General features: G+C 40.6%; 1 protein-coding gene across 3 annotated transcripts in view; it reads left to right on the top strand.

Annotated features, from left to right (window-relative positions):
- LOC133403381 (copine-8-like) overlaps positions 1-21,013 on the top strand; it is a 67,717-nt gene that overhangs the window by 38,970 nt on the left and 7,734 nt on the right. For 2 of the 3 annotated variants that reach the window (XM_061678352.1, XM_061678354.1), the window contains 6 exons: positions 1,844-2,025; positions 3,938-4,065; positions 6,358-6,460; positions 7,629-7,686; positions 9,019-9,092; positions 9,934-10,131. In XM_061678352.1, the coding sequence (XP_061534336.1) occupies positions 1,844-2,025; positions 3,938-4,065; positions 6,358-6,460; positions 7,629-7,686; positions 9,019-9,092; positions 9,934-10,131 (743 nt within the window). Of the gene's footprint in view, positions 1-1,843; positions 2,026-3,937; positions 4,066-6,357; positions 6,461-7,628; positions 7,687-9,018; positions 9,093-9,933; positions 14,697-21,013 lie in introns of those variants that run through there. The other variant, XM_061678353.1, reaches the window with a different exon arrangement.

Below are 21,013 nucleotides of genomic sequence, written 5' to 3'. Positions count from 1 at the left end.
AGGCAGAACTGTCGCGTGATCACACGTGATCTTCCAAAAAACGAAGGCAGGCAGACACTTCCGGGTATGTGCCGATCTTTGCAGTGTTGCCGAAGGGAATGGAGGCGGAAGTGGTATAGAATGGTGACGTCAGTAAAGTCGCTTCTTTAGATTGGCTATATTATGTTCTACGTCACAATTCACAGAGCGTCATGATTCGGGAAACATCTGCTTTCCCCACACACGATGATTTTTGTTCATAAATAAAACACGTCTAATACTTACGATTGTGACCCGTTTCGGATCCTATCATAGGATCATCAAAATCAGTCCTAACACACCTCAGACCTATGGATAATCTTATAAAGCATACACAACTGAACCTAAACTGTTCACTTCAAACTAAAGTAGTGGTCTTCCTGAGTCTTTTCGGGCATGGCTTCATTGACTTTTTTGTCGGTCTATTTATGCCTATTAAAAGCCTATTGAATTTAATATTGTTAAATAAAGCTGGCCGAAGGGACTGAATTTTCCACAAATTCTCAGGGTCACTACTGTGCCTACAATGGCCTTGGATGTGATGATTTTCACCAACTTCAAGTTAGAGTTTATATATATCTATATATTAAAAGGTTTAAAGAAATATAAAACTTACACCATTATTTTTAATTTTTTTTAATTTATAAATTAAACAATATGAAGATAAATAATAATACATATTTCAGAATTGAAATTGTGGGTTTATAATCCTAAAAAATACACATTAATACATTTCAAAATATGTTTTGTTTTGTTTTAAAAAAAGCAAATACAAAAGTTGAAATCTAAATAAAAGGAAACATAATTAGAATTTTGATGTGAAAGTTCAAAAAAAATATTTTTGAAGTTGGAAACATTCTAATAATATTTCAAAAATCTAACAAATACAACATTTTCAATTACAAAATTTTAATATGTGTTTAGATTTTTATTTTAAAAAATCAAATAAAAAAATATAGATCTCTTAATTTAAATTATTTTTTTTTAAATTTCATAAATGATTCCAATGAAAATGATCAAACAAAAAACTATTAAATGTATTTTTATCAAATTATTTGAGTGACAAATTTTATTTAAAAAATTAAAAACATAAATACAATTAAAACAAAAAAATAACAGCATCTACATTAAATCCATCACTCGTACCAAGTTCTGCAGAACCATCACAAAAACAAAAAAAAAGCCAAAGAAAAAGTAAAAGACACTAATATGGCCAAACTTTCCACTATGAAGCACTGATAGTGTTTCTCTCGTGAGGCTTTTATGAGGCGCCTCGGGGCAAACAAGCATAACAGCAGCAGAGTTATTAAATGTAATTAACTTTGGGGACCGCTTGCTCGTGCGCCACCTCCTCATCCCGTCGCTGGTTGGTGTGATTGCGCATAGAAATGCTGATATTAGCAGCATAATTGTTTCATTCTTGGCAGTTTGGCTGGAGGCTACAGTGAGTTTTTATTACAAAACTACTCAAGAGGCGCTCGAGTATGAGGATTACCGCATATTAAAGGGACAGAGTTATTGTTTATGGGATATTTTTGGTGCTGTCATTTTTTTGAAATATCCCCCCAAAAATGCAGCATTTTTCTTTAATATCACTGTAGGGGGGCTGGAGATGTTTAATTTAATCATAATACATTCTTTTCAAAACAGTTTTTCTCATGGGAATTAAATGAAAAAAAAAATTGTGGCGTCTCAAGTTGATTATTTTGCCACAGTAACTTGGGATTTGCTTGAAACATGAGGGTTAAGACTTGAGACATACTTATGACTTGCAATTCCAGAACCATGCTGATGACTGACGAGTGTCCGTTCTATGCCGATGCAGGCAACCCGTCGCAGCCCACCTCGCTCCACTACATGAGCCCGTACCAGCTGAACAACTACGCCATGGCGCTGCGGGCGGTGGGCGAGATCATCCAAGACTACGACAGTGACAAGATGTTCCCGGCGCTGGGCTTCGGAGCCAAGCTGCCCCCTGACGGACGTGTCTCGCACGAGTTTGCCCTGGTGAGGAACGGAGAGCATTCGTCCAATCTCATGCGTCTATAATAAAAGTAAAGTATATTAAAACTACTTTGATAATGTGAGACAGAGGCGTAACACTTAAGCAATTTAAGATGGAGATGATAGATATGTCTACAAAATTTCCTGTTGCTAAGTGAATGTGATTTTATGAGCTGAATTTTCACCCCAATTCTGTAAAATGGCCAAAATGACCCTAAAATGGATGCTTCAAAACAAACTGGCAGACTTCCTCTGTCTTTTCAATCGTGACTTCTTGACTTTTTTGTGTCTCCTCATGATAAAAATGCCCGAATTGAGGGCAGCAATGAGGGAGAGTTGAAGGCGAGTTGACTTCTTTTGTTGCAATTTTTAGCATTCCTTACTGTCATACAACCATAAAAAGCAACTAACCAGCCTATAATAAATAGGCTTTACACGATCAGGATTTTTGGGTCCGATCACCGATCTGCGAGTTTAAAAAAATGATAACCAATCACCGATCCGATCACAAGATGGAGGAATGTGTCTATTTAAATGACCTGTTCACTTACTGTAGATACTTGTGTACTTAATTGCTCAAAAAATTATATTTACAATAAATAATGTATCTTTGTTCCTCCATTTATGCCAGTGAGGCATAGTGACAGACAGAACAAATGAATGGTCTTCTAGTAGATGCCAGGAAGTAATTAATGGTATATCATAAGGGTTGTAAATCACTGCTACTGTCAGATCGTGTATTCTAATCAGTCAGGTCAAACCAACATTACATGACAGAAATAATGGGTGAAATAATAACTTACCGTAATTAAATTACTTTATTTTTATTTAAATGACTTCACCCACACCAAAACTTTAGAGCATGATTCGACAGAACGGCGGCATGTTTACGTCCAACCGTTCGTGCTAGCACAAGCTTGCTAGGCTACATAACATTTTATTGCCTGCTTGTGAGCCGTATTGTATTAAAAGTACGTGAACATACCTCAAGCAAGCCTTAAACGAACGTCCTGTCCTGTCCTGTACTCAGTCAGATATTTACAGTACTAGTCAAAAGACACGTGACAAGGCTAAAACTAAACTAGCTTTTGCATACAAATATACTGTGCACGCGGCGACGCGGAGTAAATGTCTTTTATGGATCAGCAAATTATGACATTAAAGCTGATCACCCGATCAGCATAAAATGCTAAATATCGGCCAATACCGATCAGCCCGATAAAATTGGTGTAAAGTCTAATAATGGTAAAAAAGTCAAATGACTTTGTAATGACGTGGCTGAGGTGTGGCGTCAAGAAAAACGGCACGTGTAAAATGCAATTAACCAGTCTATAATAGTGCAAATTATAAATATAAAGCCACAAAATAAGCAGTTTAAGGAGGATGTAATTTGTTTATGTTAATATAAGCCTTGATCTCCATCCAAAACTCAGCGCCAGATATCCAGACTGCATCTACTCGTCTGCTCTTCCTTCCAGATGTTTCTCCAGAGGCACTAGCGCAAACAAGCGACTGTACATCCATCTTGGCACTAAGTACTAAAATGTGGTCATCTTCCTATAGTGGCTGCTGCACATGTGGCATCGTGTGGCATTACCAGATAACTAGCAACCCTTTATTGCTCAGTGACTGTTTTTTGTCAATGCCTTTATGTCTCAAAAGTGTTCTCTGTCATTGACTGTCTGTTGTCGTACTAGAGCGGCTCCAACTACCGGAGACAAATTCCTTGTGTGTTTTTTTTGGACATACTTGGCAAATAAAGATGATTCTGATTCTGATTCTGGTTACGCCAGAGTTTAGTAGGCTCCCACATATGGAGTGCATACATAATGCAGTGTCTCTCCTTTAAGAGTTTGCTGCTTAGTTTGTTTCATCTTCACTTTTGTGTGTGTTTTGTTTGTGCGTGCGCGTGCAGAACGGCAACCCGCAGAATCCGTACTGTAGCGGAATTGAGGGCGTGATGGAGGCTTATTACCAGAGTCTCAAGTCAGTGCGCCTCTACGGGCCCACCCACTTCTCCCCGGTCATCAACCACGTGGCCAGGTACTAATTAGAGTTTCAAGTTTTTGGCCAATCATCAAACTTCACTGCCATGCTCAACCTACACGCAATGATGAAAGTTCAAATATTCGCAATTTTGTGTTGCCAATCTGACTAGTTTGTGCACGTACTTCAAATTTGGCAGCATTTGGCCAAAATATCTTCCACAAGTGACTTGGAAATGGCCATAGTTAACCTAAAATGGCTGCTTTAATGGAAAATGGCATGTTTCTGACTCGGGGCGAGTGTAGTTTAGGACCCAAATACAGCACACCAGGAAAGTTACAAAAAAATGTAATAATCAATCTGAGATCTACTGTTATAGGGCAAATCAAAGCCTGCATTCAGTGCCATTAAGGGCAGTTATTTCACACTTCGCAGTCAAGCGGGTCAGGCTTTGAAGATAACTTGATTTTGGTCCAGATGTTGCAATGGTAAGTAATCAACAGATAGCAGGTCAGGAAAAGATCAGATTTCACTGTTGTTTTAATCCACCATTTGCAGAGAGCAGAAGAGAGAACATGAGAAACTCACACTGAGTTGACCTTGTACCAAAATCACAGAGACCGGGAAACAGACTGAGAAGGCCTCGAGGTGGTAACAGAAGCCCGGTCCTACAGTCACAGGAACAGGCAACCTTGAACTGCCAGAAGTCCCGGTTGTAGGCGGAAGTCAGAAGGCTGGCCAACCAGCCAGCAGGAACAGACAAATTTGAGAACTGCCAGTCGTTGACAGGAAGGCGGAGTGGATTCACAGGGTAGCGTTCTCGCGTCTCGCACCGAAGATTGTGCGACACTCTGACGATTGCATCATCAACAAGGCCTTAAATAGGGAGGTGTCGCTGACTTGGGCTCGTCTCACGTGATTGGCTGACACATTGGCTGTCTTGTCGAACATAATTTTACTGACATGTGGCAAGAAACGGCACACTGTAACACTTTCTGTGTCTTTTTGGGCATGGCTTCTAGAGACTTTTTTTTTGGGTTTTTATCCTGATAGAGATGTCTACCAAATGTTAGGTTGCTAAGTGGAACTTGCTTGATGGGCTGAATTTCCAAATAATATTATTGTGCATTTATAAACCTAAAATGTCCATGTCAAGACAAAATGGTAGAATTCCTGTGTTTTTTCAGACATGGCTTCTTAAGACCTTTTTCTGGTTCTACTCCTGCGAGACATGCCTAACAAATTTCATGTTGCTGAGTCAATCTAGCTCCGGAGGCTGAATTTTCCCAAAAGTCTGGGGTGCACTACTGAACCTAAAATGTCCACATCAAACCAAAATGGTAGGCTTCCTTCTGGATGGCTTGTTGAGACTTTTTTGTTGGTCAACTCATTACAAACATGCCCACCAAAGGTCATGATACTAACTGAAACTTATTTATTTTTTATTTTTTTATTTTTGAATAAATACATAAATAAAAATGAAACAAATCTCAGGTCTACTACTTACGATTCCTAAAATTTCACCACCATGCTACACACGCATGCATTGATGAAAACGCAAATATTTCCCAATTTAGCGTTGCGCAGGTGTACTATACAAACTTCAAATTTGATGGCAAACAGACAAAAAGGACAGGTTCAACTTTGAAGGACCCCTGGAAATGGCCAAATTGACCCAGAAATGATGAGATGTCCTGCGTCTTTTTGGGCACTTTTTTGTGCGTCTGCTCACGATAGAGATCCATCCATCCATCCGTTTTCTGATCCGCTTCTCCTCACTAGGGTCGAGGGCGTGCTGGAGCCTATCCCAGCTATCATTGGGCAGGAGGTACACCCTGAACTGGTTGCCAGCCAATCGCAGGGCACATACAAACAAACAACCATTCACACTCACAGTCACACCTACGGGCAATTTAGAGTTGTCAATTAACCGACCACGCAGGTTTTTGGGATGTGGGAGGAGACCGGAGTGCCCGGAGAAAACCCACGCAGGCACGGTGAGAACATGCAAACTCCACACAGGCGGGATTGAACCCCGGTCCTCAGAACTGTGAGGCAGACGTTCCAACCAGTCGTCCACCATGCCGCCACGATAGTTTGCTCAAATTGTCTGAGGGGCTGAATTTTCCAAAAAGTCAGGGGTGCAGTACTGAACCCTAAATGTCCACTTTAAACCGAAATGGCAGACTTCCTGTGTCTTCTCAGACATGGCTTTCTGATACTTTTTTGTGGATCTACTCATGACAAACATGCCTACCAACTTTCAGGTTGTAAACAGAAAATGGTTTCAGTGGCTGAATTTCCCTTTCTCTTTTTATCCCGTCTTTCCTGCCGTTCCTGCCGTTGCAGATATGCGTCGGCGGTGACGGACGGCTCTCAGTACTTCATCTTGCTCATCATCTCGGATGGCGTCATCACGGACATGGCTCAGACCAAGGAGTCCATTGTCAATGTAAGCGCTTTTGGTTTTGTACAGACAGCTCTTGTACTCTTCTGCAAAGATGTAAAAAGCATTTTTACAGTGTGTGAGTGTGTGTGTATGAGTGTGTTCTATATATATCTATATATATATATATATATATAGATATATATATATGGGGGCACGGTTGTTAGACTGGTTAAAGCGTCTGCCTCACAGTTCTGAGGACTTGGGTTCAATCCCCGGCCCCGCCTGTGTGGAGTTTGCATTTTCTCCCTGTGCCTGCGTGGGTTTTCCCCGGGCACTCCGGTTTCCTCCCACATCCCACAAACATGCATGGTAGGTTAATTGAAGTCTCTAAATTGCCCGTAGGTGTGAATGTGTGTGTGAATGGTTGTTTGTTTATGTGTGCCCTGCGATTGCCTGGCAACCAGTTCAGGGTGTATCCCGCCTCCTGCCCAAAGATAGCTGGGATGGGCTCCAACGCTCCCGCAACCCTTGTGACGATAAGCGGCTCAGAAAATGGATGGATGGATATATTGTATGTGTGTAATAGTGTGTTTAAGTGTACGTGAGTGTGTGTGTGTGTATGTGTGCGTGATTGTGTGTGTGTGTTTGTATGCGTGTTTGCGCAATTGTGTTTGTATGTGTTTTCGATTGTATGCACATGCGTGTGTGATTGTGCGTAAAAGTATGTGTGTGTTTGAGCGTGGGTATGAGCGTGTGAATTTGTGTATTAGTGTGTTTGTACATGGTTGAAAGTGTATGTAGTTGTGTACCTGTGTGTGTACGTGTGTGTGATTGTGTGTGTTTCTGATTGGTTGTACAGTATGTGTGTCTGTTTTGATGAATGTCATTGCTTTTGTGTGAAAGGATACAATGGATTTTTGTCAAATAAATTTTAAGGTTGTATCACCCAACCCTACTGGTACCTCATCCCCGGTTTGCTGTCTTTGCTTTTGGACACACTAACTAACTACCAACATTGAAATGATAAAAGTGAGCAGACAAGAAAAAGACAGATTGATTCATGGCTTTTTACACAATGGGGCTTCCTTTTTCTCATGGACTCAGCCAGTAATTAGCAGCACTATTTCACGAACAGCCTGCAGCCCCAAAGATAGCAAACAGTGTCAACCCCCCCTCCCCCTGCCCCCCCCCCCTTGTCTCTGATGCCTTCTTTCTCCTCTCACCCTCACAGGCCGCCTCTCTGCCCATGTCAATTATAATTGTCGGGGTCGGACCAGCAGAATTTGATGGTAAGCGGCATGCAGATTGCGAACGTGCGTATTAGGCGTTACTCTTCCATTCCACACTTGCTATCTCCACTCCCACATGGCATAAGGCTTCTCTCCATTCCCTCTTCCCGATAATTGTTGCTCTTCCTCGGCACGCCGCCGCTGAGCGGAAAATTCCCCCTTGTCACGTCAGAGGACGAACACTTATTTCCCACGTAACGTCGCAGCAAAACACTCACCCAAAGTTTTTATTTATAGAAATGGGCAGGGGTAAAGAATGCTAACATGTTAACAGTTGCTATGCTAATATACACTAAGATGGCAATCTAAATACGTAGTGGTAAGGCAGATTCATGTGTTTTACATCACACCCTGTATTAGGTACTATTTCTAATGAGACTTGATCAAATGTTAACATGCAAACAGTTGGTATGCTGACATAAATCCAGACATTGAACCTTTCACAGAAAGTGATTAAGCACATTGATTAGGATTTTACATCATGCCCTTTAATCAGGTACTGTTTTCTCATGAGAATGGATAAAATGCGAACATGCTAACTTTTGGTATGGCAAAATACAGCAAGATAGCAACCTGAAAACTTTTTAAAGACTGTGCTAAGACAAGGATTTTACATCTTACTCTTTAATCAGCTACTATTTTCTCATGGAATTGAATACAATGCTAATAGTTGGTATGCTAAAATACAGGAAGATAGTACAGAGAGTTTTAAGGCAGCTCAAATGATCTTGCCCTTTAATCGGGTACTACTCTATTTTTAATGAAATTTGATCAAACATTTACATGCTACCAGTTGGTATGCTGACATAATGATTATCCATATATCAAACGTTTCAGAGAGAGGCAGATTGATAAAATCATATCATGACGAGTAGTCAGGCATTTTCTCTCATGATAATTGATCAAATGCTAACAGATGGTATGATAAAATACAGCAGAATAGAAACCTGAGTGTTGCGGCAGAGTGATAAACATTTTACATCTTGCAGTTTAATCGTGTACTATTTCTAATGACAATTGATAGACGATAGATAGATAGATATCAATTGATGTTATCAATTGATATGCTGACATACAGTTTATCCATATAGAAACCTGCACAGAAAGTACGACAGCAGACTGTTAATGATATTACATCTTGTCTTGTAGTCAGTTACCATTTATAACGAGAATAGCTAAAATGCTAACATGCTAGCACTTGTTATGCTCAAATACGGCAAGATGGCAATCTGGATAGAGAAAGCATTAAGGCAGATTGAAAATGTTTTTGTTGTTGTCTTGCCCTAACATTTGTGTGCTGTGCTACGTCCTCTGCTTTGATTTCCCTCCCAGAAATGATCGAACTGGATGGAGACGAGGAGAGGATCTCCTCCCAAGGACGCTTCGCTGAACGGGACATCGTTCAGGTGTGAAACATTCCCAAGCTCCCAGTTATGACTCAGCAGAAAAACTTCACAGGGATTTAGAAATGAAGGAAAAATCATTAGCGCGCTCATTAAATCCTGATCCACCTTTTCGATTGTTTACACGCTCGTCTGCCAGCCCACATCCTGTGGAAACAGTTGGTATGCTAACATCTGGCAAGCTCCGAAAAATGGCAACTTGACAGATTAAATGCTAACATGCTAACATATTGCAACATTTAGCTAAATAAATCCTGTAAAGAAAGACATTTTAGGAATGTACATCATGCCGAGTCAAGGACAAAAGACCTGTAGGCAGACAGATAAAGATTTGACATTTTGCCCTGTAGTTTGGTACTATTTCAAATGAGAATTGATCAAATGCTGAGAGGCTAATAGTTGGTATGCTAACATATTGCAATATTTCAACCTGGGGACAAAAAGGATATAAACAGATCGCTACGGAATATACCTATTTTACATCATGCCGAGTAGTCTGGAAATGTTTCAAATGAGAGTTGATCATATGCTAATGTACTAAGAGTCTATATGCCAACATAGTGCAAAATAGTAACCTGAGGACAAAAAGCAAAAGACAGACCTGAAAGGAATTTACACCTCATAGTCTGGTACTGTTTCCAATGAGAACAGATCAAATGCTAACAAGCTTACAGTTGTTATGCTAACATGACTGTAACCTAAGGACAAGAGCATAAGACAGACCTATAACGAATATGCAGTACATCATGCCTAGTCGTCTTATGCTATTTCAATTGACCACTGATCAAATGCTAACATACAGTACTATCAGTTTGTTCATTTATTTCTTCTCCGTGTCTTTCAGTTTGTTCCGTTCCGTGACTACATTGACCGCAGGGGCAATCACATCCTCAGCATGGCCCGGCTGGCTAAGGAAGTGCTAGCGGAAATTCCCGACCAGTTCCTGTCTTACATGAGGACGCGGGGGATCAAACCTGGTCCGCTCCCGCCACCTTACACGCCATGCCCCCCGCCGGCTCTACACCCTCTCCTCACCAGAAGGGTAAGCCGGATCTAAGCTTCTGAGGCGTCGTCTTCTTCTTCTTCTTCTTCTACTTCCAAATCTTCACTGGAAGCTTTTGAGCTGGTGACCGATCGCTGTTTTCAGAGCGGCGTGCAGGTGGAGGCTTCGGGAACTGACAGTGGGAATGGTCACTGTTTTAGGGGCGTGAGCTCAGACACATGAAAGGAACGGACTGTATTTCGGATCCCACTTTTGTCACCAAATTGTCTCTCCATATATAAATGTTTACAAGTTGAGGCCTGAAAAAGGAGGAAACTACCAATCAATGTGAGGATGCAGTATCGGAGTGTGTGACATTTTCATCTTTACTAGGTTATTAAATGCAGCATGTGCTAGTTAAAGAGAAGCATGCACTGTCGTCCTGCACTCAGGGCTTTGTCCTGCCCCACCGACTCGAACCGGCCTTACGTTTTGGCAGCGTTCTTCCACATGGCTTTTTGGAACTGTAGCTAGAAAATAATCTACACCCTTCACTTCAAAACAGGACTTAAGCGTGTCCTCTATATTTTTTTTTTTCCCGTCTTTTGTCTTCCTACCTCTCAGTGTGTTGCCAAAGCATGTTAACCTGTCTGTTTTTTTCAATCCTCAAAAACATGAGGAAGTGAAGCCAGTAGGGAATGACAGCTAAAGTTCAAGTAGCATTTAGACATTTTCCTTTCTTGAGAAAAAAACAGGACTTAAGTATCAGGTGGTGCTGAAAAGTTTGCAGCTAGTCCAGCTGATGATAACTGACAGTACCCATTGTAACTGGATATACCTGTCGGAACAGACAATATCCGTCATAAATGATAACTATTTCAGCTGACGATACCCATCATAACTGCCGATAACCACCGTAAGTGATACAATAACTGGAGACAACCATCTTAATTGACAATACCCATCGTAAATCATGATACCCATCGTAACTGGCGATAACCGTCATAATTGATGGTACCCATCGAAAATGACATTAATTTTATAATTTCACAATACCCATCATAACTGGCAATAACCTTCGTAAACGATAATAAACATTATCTTTGGTGATAAACATTGTACAAGTACATAACCATACCTATTGTAACCGGTGATGCTTGTCATAACTGTTGATATTATCTTAACTGGCAACACCTGTTGTAACCTGTGATATGGTTGGCAATATTCATCGTAACTGCCGATATCCATTGTTAATGGCGATACCCATCGTAACTGATGGTACCCATCATCGTTGATGATACCTATCATATTTGTTGATATCCTTCGTAAATGGCAATAACCAGCATCATTGGCAATATCTATCGTAACGGTTGATACCAAACGTCACTAGCAATTTTCCGTCATAACTGATGATAAATTTCCAATTGACGATAACTGTCATGATCGATGATAACCATCATAAATGGCAACACGTCTTACGTGACAATGCCGATCGCAATTAACGATACCTGTCATAAAGCTTAACACCCATGCTAAGTCGTTATAACCTTTGTAACTGACAATGCCCATGATAACTGACAATATTCATTGTAACTGATGATACCCATCTTATTTGATGATATCCATCATAACTGATACCTTTCATAAATGATGATTATAGTTGCTGATAACCGTCACAACTGACAGAACCCAACGTTACTAACAATACCCTGCATGACTGACAATACCTTCTATAATTGGCGACACTGATCGTAACTGATGATTGCTGTCGAAACTCATGATAACTGTATTGTTGTTTACGATGGGTATGGTCTGTTACGATTGGTATCATGTGGGAGCAAATGTTGTTTTTCCATTACGACAGGTATCGCCTGTTACAATGAATTCCAACACGTTCGGCAGGTATAGTCATTTACCAAGTGTATCACTTATGAGAATACAAATGTTGTCGTTTTCGTATTTAGAGAAAACTCAAAAAGCTTTTGTATGTTTTCATTTTACCATGACAAATATAAATATTAGAAAAAGTTCTGATACATTTCCACACCATTAACAATAATAATAATGACATCCATGAATGAATTATTACATTCCTGGTTTATTTATTTATCTTTCTGCCCTTCAGCTGACAACTTTTCAGAACCACTTCCAATATCAAAGGGATCTCACCCCCGCTAAAGTTCAGAATAAAGAGTCCCATCCCAAACTGCACTGACACTTTGAGCATGACCCTCTTTTTTCTTCTTTTTCATCTTGTTTTTTCGTTTGTTTTAGCGTGAAGTCAAGCACAAACAAGCAACAGCTCACTTCCTATTCACTGTATGATACAATTCTAGGCCCAGTTATTAAGGTTTACAAACATTTTCTAAAGTCAGGCTGCAAAATCCACATCAAACACATGCTTGTAAAATGTTTTCTTATACATATCTATACAGTATATATTTATACACTGTACAAATATCTGCCTTTTTTGGTGTACGGGCTCATGATATTTATCTTATTATTACGTGTAATGCTGCTTCTTTATGTATCATATTTTGTACCGAGGCCTGTAATCATATTTAAATTATGACTAACAGGCCTTATCCGTGTTTCTATGTTGTGTTATTCATATTTAAATGATGAACGACAGGCCTGTATTTTTTATAACTATGTATTGTGATCACTAACACTCAGTGATCACGTTTTTGCCCCCAAAACTTTGTTTAGTGTAATTATTTATTGTAATGTATGTTTGCTGGGGGGCAATGAAGCGGGGTCCCGCAGAGTGGGTTGACAGACTTTTTATACTCTTTATTATTATTATTTTTACATGTATTTTGTCTTATTTTTTCCACACATGAGTGACAAATGTAGCATCAACTGATGAAAGCAAACAAACAGACAGGGAATGGCTTGAGAATATCAGTGCACTGGACACTTAATGAGGTACACCCTCCAATAAAATCCAGTGCCAAAAAAAAAAAGGAAAGAAAAATTCTGACATAGTTAAAACAATGCTATTCTTTTAAATATTTTTATTATTGTAGTTGGTTTAGCAAACAGTTCATGAAGATGCTGCTTTGATATTTTTCTTTCCTCCACCATATGGGATAATGGAACTGTGGCCATCATATAAACTGACAGGCATATTTTAAATCAGTTTAACATTCAATCTAAAAATAAGTTTTAACCCTGGTTCTGCACCAAAACAAAATTTGAAGACCGTGGGAGAAACCTAGATCAAAATTTTCGAAGTAAATATTTCATAACAACATAACGTAACCAAGATAAACTGCAAGGAATGGTCTGATGTTTGTCTGGGTTCACTTCAGTCACCATTCTGGGGCCATACAAGAAATCAGGATTAAAATATAATAAATAGATGAATAAATATTCCGCAGCACAGTGAGCGGGTGGTTAGCACATCTGCCTCACAGTTCTGAGGACCCGGGTTCAAATCTGGCCTCGCCTCGTTGCATGTTGTCCCTCTGCCTTTGTGGGTTTTCTCCGGGTGCTCCGGTTTCCTCCCAAAACCCAAAAATATGCATGGTAGGTTGATTAAAGACTCTACATTGCCCGTAGGTGTGAATGATTGTTTGTTTATATGTGCCCTGCGATTGGCTGGCTACCCCGCCTCTTGCCCAAAGTTAACTGGGATAGGCTCCAGCACGCCCGCGACCCTAATGAGTATAAGCGGTACGGAAAATGGATGGATGGATAAATATTCCATAGCTAAATAACGTACGCTTCCCCTATTAGTTGAGAGCCCATATCTATCACCAAAATTGTGTCTCCATTTTTAAAGCTTTATTGAATGATTTTTTAAAATCATATTTAATAGCTAACATGCTGCCAGATGTTTTTGTGCTAGTGTTTGTTAGCTGGTTAGCAGGATGATACAAAACAACATTTTGTGACCATGGGAGAAGCCAGGATCCAAATATTGGTAATAAATATTATATAGTTACAAAAGTTCATCAAGATTAACTTCATTGAAATGCCTGGTGTTGATCTGGGATCCCACTTCTGTCACCAAAAAATGTGGGCCCATGGGAGAAGCTAGGATCAAAGTATTTTTAATTGTTTAAAAGCAGGCGGGATGGTGGCCGACTGGTTGGAGCGTCTGCCTCACAGTTCTGAGAACCGGGGTTCAATCCCTGGCCCCGCCTGTGTGGAGTTTGCATGTTCTCCCCGTGCCTGCGTGAGTTTTCTCCGGGCACCCCTGTTTCCTCCCACATCCCAAAAACATGCATTGTAGGTTGATTGAAGACTCTAAATTGCCCGTAGGTGTGAATGTGAGCATGAATGGTTGTTTGCTTATGTGTGCCCTGCAGTTCAGGGCATTTCAGGGTACACAGTTCAGGGTGTACCCCACCTCCTGCCCGATCATAGCTGGCACTCCCGCGACCCTTGTGAGGGTAAGCGGCTCAGAAAATGGATGGATGAATGGATGGTTGTTTAAAAGCAACATAAGGTAACCAAGATAACTACAAGAAACAGCTTGGTGTGCATATGGGATCCCACTTCTGTCACCAAACATTTGGGGACTGTGAGAAAAGCCAGGATAAAAGTATTAATAAACCCCCACCCAAAAAAAAATTTATTGCAAGGAAACAGCATCTCTGCGCCCTTAATTGCGCCACAGGGCTTTTTTTTTTTTTTTTTTTTTTTACATTGGATTTCATCTGATTGTGTGCCTAATGCTGTGTCCAGTGGGTGTATCGTTCATCTACCATACAGTATAATGAGTATATATAGTGTGCAGCTAGCAGAGCGTGTTTCACGAGGCATAAGGGCCTTTCATTTCATTTATTCATGACGACAATTTCGATGTCACCCGCTTTCTCTCCGTCTCGCGTATGTGCATCCAGCGCATGTATGAAACATGCATGACGCTTGTGTAACCAGGCTGGCTTTTGATTGTGCTCTCAGAGGAACCGTGCTTTCATGTCGCTCGCAATTAATTGCGCCATCAGTGACCTTTTTTTAAAAATCCACGATGACATTTGGAGTCATTAAGGCAGGTTTCAGGAAATAGCAAGACTTCACAAAGATGTCTGCTAACGATGCACCACATGGACGCATTGGTGATGACCCGTTATGCTTCTCAGCAGGCTAATTAGTTAATTAGCAAATGCTAACAAGCGCAGCTAATACATACTTAGACAGAGGTAGCTTTTTTAGTATTCAAGAAAAATGTATGAATTAATTCATTCATTCATTCTGAATAAATGAATGAAAGAAAAAAATAGCGGAAGATGGATAATGCTGTGGATAATAGCTTGTTTTCCTGGGTTGGCTATACAATTGCTCACTTCTAAAATCGTGGTAAAAGGCTTTTTCTGTTCCTTCATGACCCGATACTGTTGCACGGCGCTGAATAACATTTTGTTGGGTTGGTTTGGGGATTTTTTTTTTCTCTTAAATTGGTCTAGGACCTCTTAGTTCCTTGTCAATGTTTTCACTTCCCATCATGGTCCAATACATTGCATGGAGCTGTAATTTTGAGATGGTTTAGATAATTTATATCTATGTTGCTTTGGTTTAGAGGCGGCACGTTGGATGACTGGTTAGAGCGTCAGCCTCACAGTTCTGAGGACCGGGGTTCAATCCCTGGCCCTGTCTGTGTGGAGTTTGCATGTTCTCCCCGTGCCTGCGTGGGTTTTCTCCGGGCACTCCGGTTTCCTCCCACATCCCAAAAACATGCATGGATTGGAGACTCTAAATTGCCCGTAGGTGTGAATGTGAGTGCGAATGGTTGTTTGTTTGTATGTGCCCTGCGATTGGCTGGCAACCAGTTCAGGGTGTACCCCGCCTCCTGCACGATGATAGCTGGGATAGGCTCCAGCACGCCCGCGACCCTAGTGAGGAGAAGCGGCTCAGAAAATGGATGGATGGATGGTTTGGTTTAGATCATTTATTTTGCGTTTTTTTTTGTTTCCATCATGTATTTTTCTTTTGGGTTGGTCTCGAACCGCCTTGTTCCTTGTTTATATTTGCAGTATTTTTAATTTCTGCCATGACCCAATACTATTAGGCTTGTTTATCATTTATTTTGATATTTAGTTGGTTTTGACTGCTTATTTTTCTGTGGGGTTGATCTAAAACCTCAAAGTCTCTTGTCAGTGTTTTCATTAATTTAAGTTTCCATCATGACCCAATACTGTTAAGCTGGTATTGATCATTTATTTTTCTGTTGGATTAGTTTAGACTGCTTGTATTTCCTGTTTTTTATTTATTCATTTATTTTTACACAGCTTGTTTTTCTGTTGGGTTGGTCTTGAAACTTTTAGTTATTAGTCTGTTTTCAGTATTTTCAGTTTCCATCATGAGCCATTCTTGTTGGGTTAGCTTTGATCATTTTTTTTTGTTCGGTTGGTTTAGACCACTTGTTATTTATGTTGGGCTAGTCTAGAACCTCTTAGTTACTAGTCATGTTTTCCATCATGACTCAATACAATTAGTTTGATTTACAACCCCAATTCCAATGAAGTTGGGACATTGTGTTAAACATAAATAAAAACAGAGTATAATGATTTGCAAATCATGTTCGACCTATATTTAATTGAATACTCTACAAAGACAAGATATTTAATGTTCAAACCGATAAACTTTATTGTTTTTAGCAAATAATCATTAACTTGGATTTTTATGGCTGCAATACGTTCCAAAAAAGCTGGGCCAGGGTCATGTTTACCACTGTGTTACATTCAATAATGGTTTGGGAACTGAGGACACTAATTGTTGAAGCTTTGTAGGTGGAATTCTTTCCCATTCTTGTTTGATGTGCAGCTTCAGCTGTTCAACAGTCCGGGGTCTCCGTTGTCGTATTTTACGCTTCATAATGCACCACACATTTTCATTGGGAGACAGGTCTGGACTGGCCAGTCTAGTACCCGCACTCTTTTACTACAAAGCCACGCTGTTGTAACACGTGCAGAATGTGGTTTGGCATTCCATCCATCCATCAATTTTCTGAGCCGCTTCTCCTCACTAGGGTCGCGGGCATGCTGGAGCCTATCCCAGCTGTCATCGGGCAGTAGGCGGGGTACACCCTGAACTGGTTACCAACCAATCGCAGGGCACATACAAATAAACAACCATTCACACTCACAGTCACACCTACGGGCAATTTAGAATCACCAATTAATGCATGTTTTTGGGATGTGGGAGGAAACCGGAGTGCCTGGAGAAAACCCACGCAGGCACGGGGAGAACATGCAAACTCCACACGGGGCCGGGGATTGAACCCGGGTCCTCAGAACTGTGAGGCTGACGCTCTAACCAGTCGTCCACCGTGCCTGGTTTGGCATTGTCTTCCTGAAATAAGCAGGGGCGTCCATGAAAAAGACGTTGCTTGGATGGCAGCATATGTTTCTCCAAAACCTGTATGTACCTTTCAGCATTAATGTTGACTTCACAAATATATAAGTTACCCATGCCGTTGGCACTAACACAGCCCCATACCATCACTGATGCTGGCTTTTGAACTTTGCGTCCATAACAGTCCGGATGGTTCTTTTGCTCTTTGGCCCGGAGGACACGACGTCCACAATTTCCAAAAACAATTTGAAATGTGGGCTTGTCGGACCACAGAACACTTTTCCACTTTTCATGAGCTCGGGCCCAGAGAAGCCGGCGGCGTTTCTGGGTGTTGTTGATAAATGGCTTTTGCTTTGCATAGGAGAGTTTCAAGTTGCACTTACGGATGTAGCGCTCAATTGTATTAACTGACATTGGTTTTCTGAAATGTTCCTGAGCCCATGTAGTGATATGCTTTACACATTGATGTCGGTTTTTGATGCAGTGCTGCCTGAGGTATCGAAGGACACGGGCATTCAATGTTGGTTTTCGGCCTTGCCGCATAAATGCAGTGATTTCTCCAGATTCTCTGAACCTTTTGATGATATGATGGACCGTAGATGATGAAATCCCTAAATTCTTTGCAATTGTACATTGAAGAACATTGTCCTTAAACTGTTTGACTATTTTCTCACGCACTTGTTCACAAAGAAGTGAACCTCGCCCCATCTTTGCTTGTGAATGACTGAGCAATTCAGGGAAGCTCCTTTTATACCCAATCATGGCACCCACCTGTTCCCAATTAGCCTGTTCACCTGTGGGATGTTCCAAACGGGTGTTTGATGAGCATTTCTCAACTTTCTCAGTCTTTTTTGCCACCTGTCCCAGCTTTTTTGGAACGTGTTGCAGCCATAAAATTCTAAGTTAATGATTATTTGCTAAAAACAATAGTTTATCTGTTTGAACATTAAATATCGTCTTTGTAGTGTATTCAATTAAATATAGGCTGAACATGATTTGCAAATCATTGTATTCTGTTTTTATTTATGTTTAACACAACGTCGCAACTTCATTGGAATTGGGGTTGTAGATTTTCTGATGGGGTCGTCTAATATAGAACTTCTTAGTTAGTTCGTTTCATTTTCCAGTTTCATGATGCAGTACAGCTGGGTTGGCTTTGATCAATTATTTTACTGTTGAATTGGTTTAGACTGCTTGGTTTTCCTGTTGGGTAGGTCTAGAACAGGGGTTACAAACATGATGCCCACATGTACGAGGTAGCCCCCAATGACCAAATGAGTAGCCGACAAGTATAAGCGGTATAGAAAATCTATGGATGAATGGATATAATTAACAGTAATTTGAGCAAATGTGTCATTTCATAAGTGTGTATCAAACTATAGAAGCTCTCAGTTTCAAAAAGGTTGGTTCAGGAACCTCATTTTACATCAATACATTTCTCAAAATCGAGCATGTCCAATGCATAGCTGGTAACTGTCAACAGATAGACTGTAAAGCATGTATGGGTGTTCAAATAGTGACGTCAGTGCAGGCAGGGTGAGTCATTTTTATTATTATTTTTTTCAATCGATTTCCAGGAAGTCAGAAGCAAACAACACATGCATTGCAGTGTGTTTTGGTGGTGACAATCGGCGCTCCATATATATAAATCACGAGAGGGTCTATTTGTATTGGACAATCCGTTCTTTGGTCTGCTTTCAAGTGCACCTCACGGAGGGGAGAATTAATAGTGTTCGCATGACGACGGAGGAGTTGAAGGATGGGGGCTTTGGATGTCTTCCGCCGGTTTGGTCGCATGATGCCGCTAAGTGTGAAATCACTGTTCCTCTGAGGCCGTGTAGGAGTAACAATGGAGAGCATTGACGGACAACGAGGCAAGAAAAACTTTGGTCGCCGCCTCCATCCATCGCTTCATTCGCATTAGTCCGCCAGGCAATGTGACCTTCTCGAAGTTTTTTTAAAATGTCTCTTATGATATAAACACGGTTATTACACGGAATGCTTATGCTGAATATCCTCTCTTATCCAAGCATGCATTGAGTTTGCACGTGTATGTTCTTTTCTAACAAGTGGATTTGCAAAGAGTAATTGGAATTTTTTTTCTACTGTTTTGCCTTAAAAATCTTATTGCCTGATTTTGTAATTGTGTGGCTTTATCGGCTAATGACTTTTGTTCAGTTTTTCTTTTGTTATACAAGTTCACTCCTCTGTGAGACTCATCCTAGGTCTTGTGAACCATGTTTCCGCCAAGCAGTATAGTTCAGTTCGAAACAACGGAATAATCCCTGGACTTTAATTAACAAAATTATTATTATTATTTCTCAACTTCTAGAGCACTTTCAAAGCTACCGTGTTCATGTTTAAAGTGCTGCACTTTAAACATAAAACCCAATAATTAAGAGTGTTTTCATTGCTCTACAACTTTATGTTCCAAAATTACTTGAAATGGAACTATCCCTAGACCCTCAAATGCTCCCAAAGCCCAGTTTTGGTACTTCCCAATGTCGGAAGGATGCGTCGTGCTGGAAAGCTCAACCAAAAATTGTCTTGGAAGAATTTGGTTTCAAAGCTGTATGACATTCTATTTAAAGGTTATGTCGAGTTTGGGTTTTCAAGGTGTTAGAGGCAAGGCAAAAGTTGAAAAACCCAAGTGCAGGGAAGCACAGAGGCAAGGCAGGAGTGCAGGAATCTCCAAAAAGGCCAACAAGGATCACGGAGCAAATGCTAAATTAACAGTGCCAAAATCTTAATTCAAAGTAACAAAGAAACCAAAATACTGACCACTAAGAAACATGACGGGATAAAGAAACATGGGCTATGACAACTGACGACAAATGACAATGCAGCAACACAGACTGAAAGAAAGCAGGGAACTAAATACAAACAAATTGACGAGACAACGAGGAACACCTGGAAAAGAGACAAGTGGCTGGAGGGAGCTGATTGGTTGCCGCAAGGTAGAGAACAGGTGGAGACAATAACCAAATGAGTAGACGAGACATGAAAATGTTACACAGGAAAACTTGACAAAAGCATGAGACAAAGTCTGATCAGAACCAAGTCAACAAAAGCACAGACCCCTACTAACTAAACCTAACCCTAACCCACATTACTTCGAATGAAACAATCAAACAAATCCTGGAGTTGGTACCATTGGAAAAACTCAACCATAAACAACCCCTGGACTTTAAAAAAAAAAAAAAAAAAGAAAATCCCTATTTTGGCATTTCACGCCATTGGAAAAGGACGGGGTCGGTACAGTTGGAAAGGTGAAGCATAAAATGTTGTGGGAAGAACTTGTTTTCAACTCTGTACGACTTTCCATTCCAAAAATGACTTCAAACAATTCAATCACGTTCAATCAAGTCCCCAAACCCGATTTGTTGTACTTTGCATAAGTAGTAGTAGGATGGGGTTGGTGCGGGTGGAAAGCTCAACCGAAAAACTATCTGGGAAAAACTTGTTGTCCTGATCCCATCAAAAACTGAGGTCAGCTCAGACCACGGATCCGCTCCAGAATGAACCAGTCGGTCTTCCTTAACTCCAAGTAAACAAGACTTTACTTTCTTTCTGGCTGTTGAGGGCATTTGCATGACGCTTGTGTAACACAAGAACACCCATGATGAGAACGTGCCAT

The sequence above is a fragment of the Phycodurus eques genome, chromosome 5 (genome assembly GCF_024500275.1).
Source record: "Phycodurus eques isolate BA_2022a chromosome 5, UOR_Pequ_1.1, whole genome shotgun sequence".
NCBI classification, from domain to species: domain Eukaryota; kingdom Metazoa; phylum Chordata; class Actinopteri; order Syngnathiformes; family Syngnathidae; genus Phycodurus; species Phycodurus eques.
Note: the sequence above shows the minus strand (reverse complement) of the source record. Positions and strands in the feature narration are given on the sequence as shown.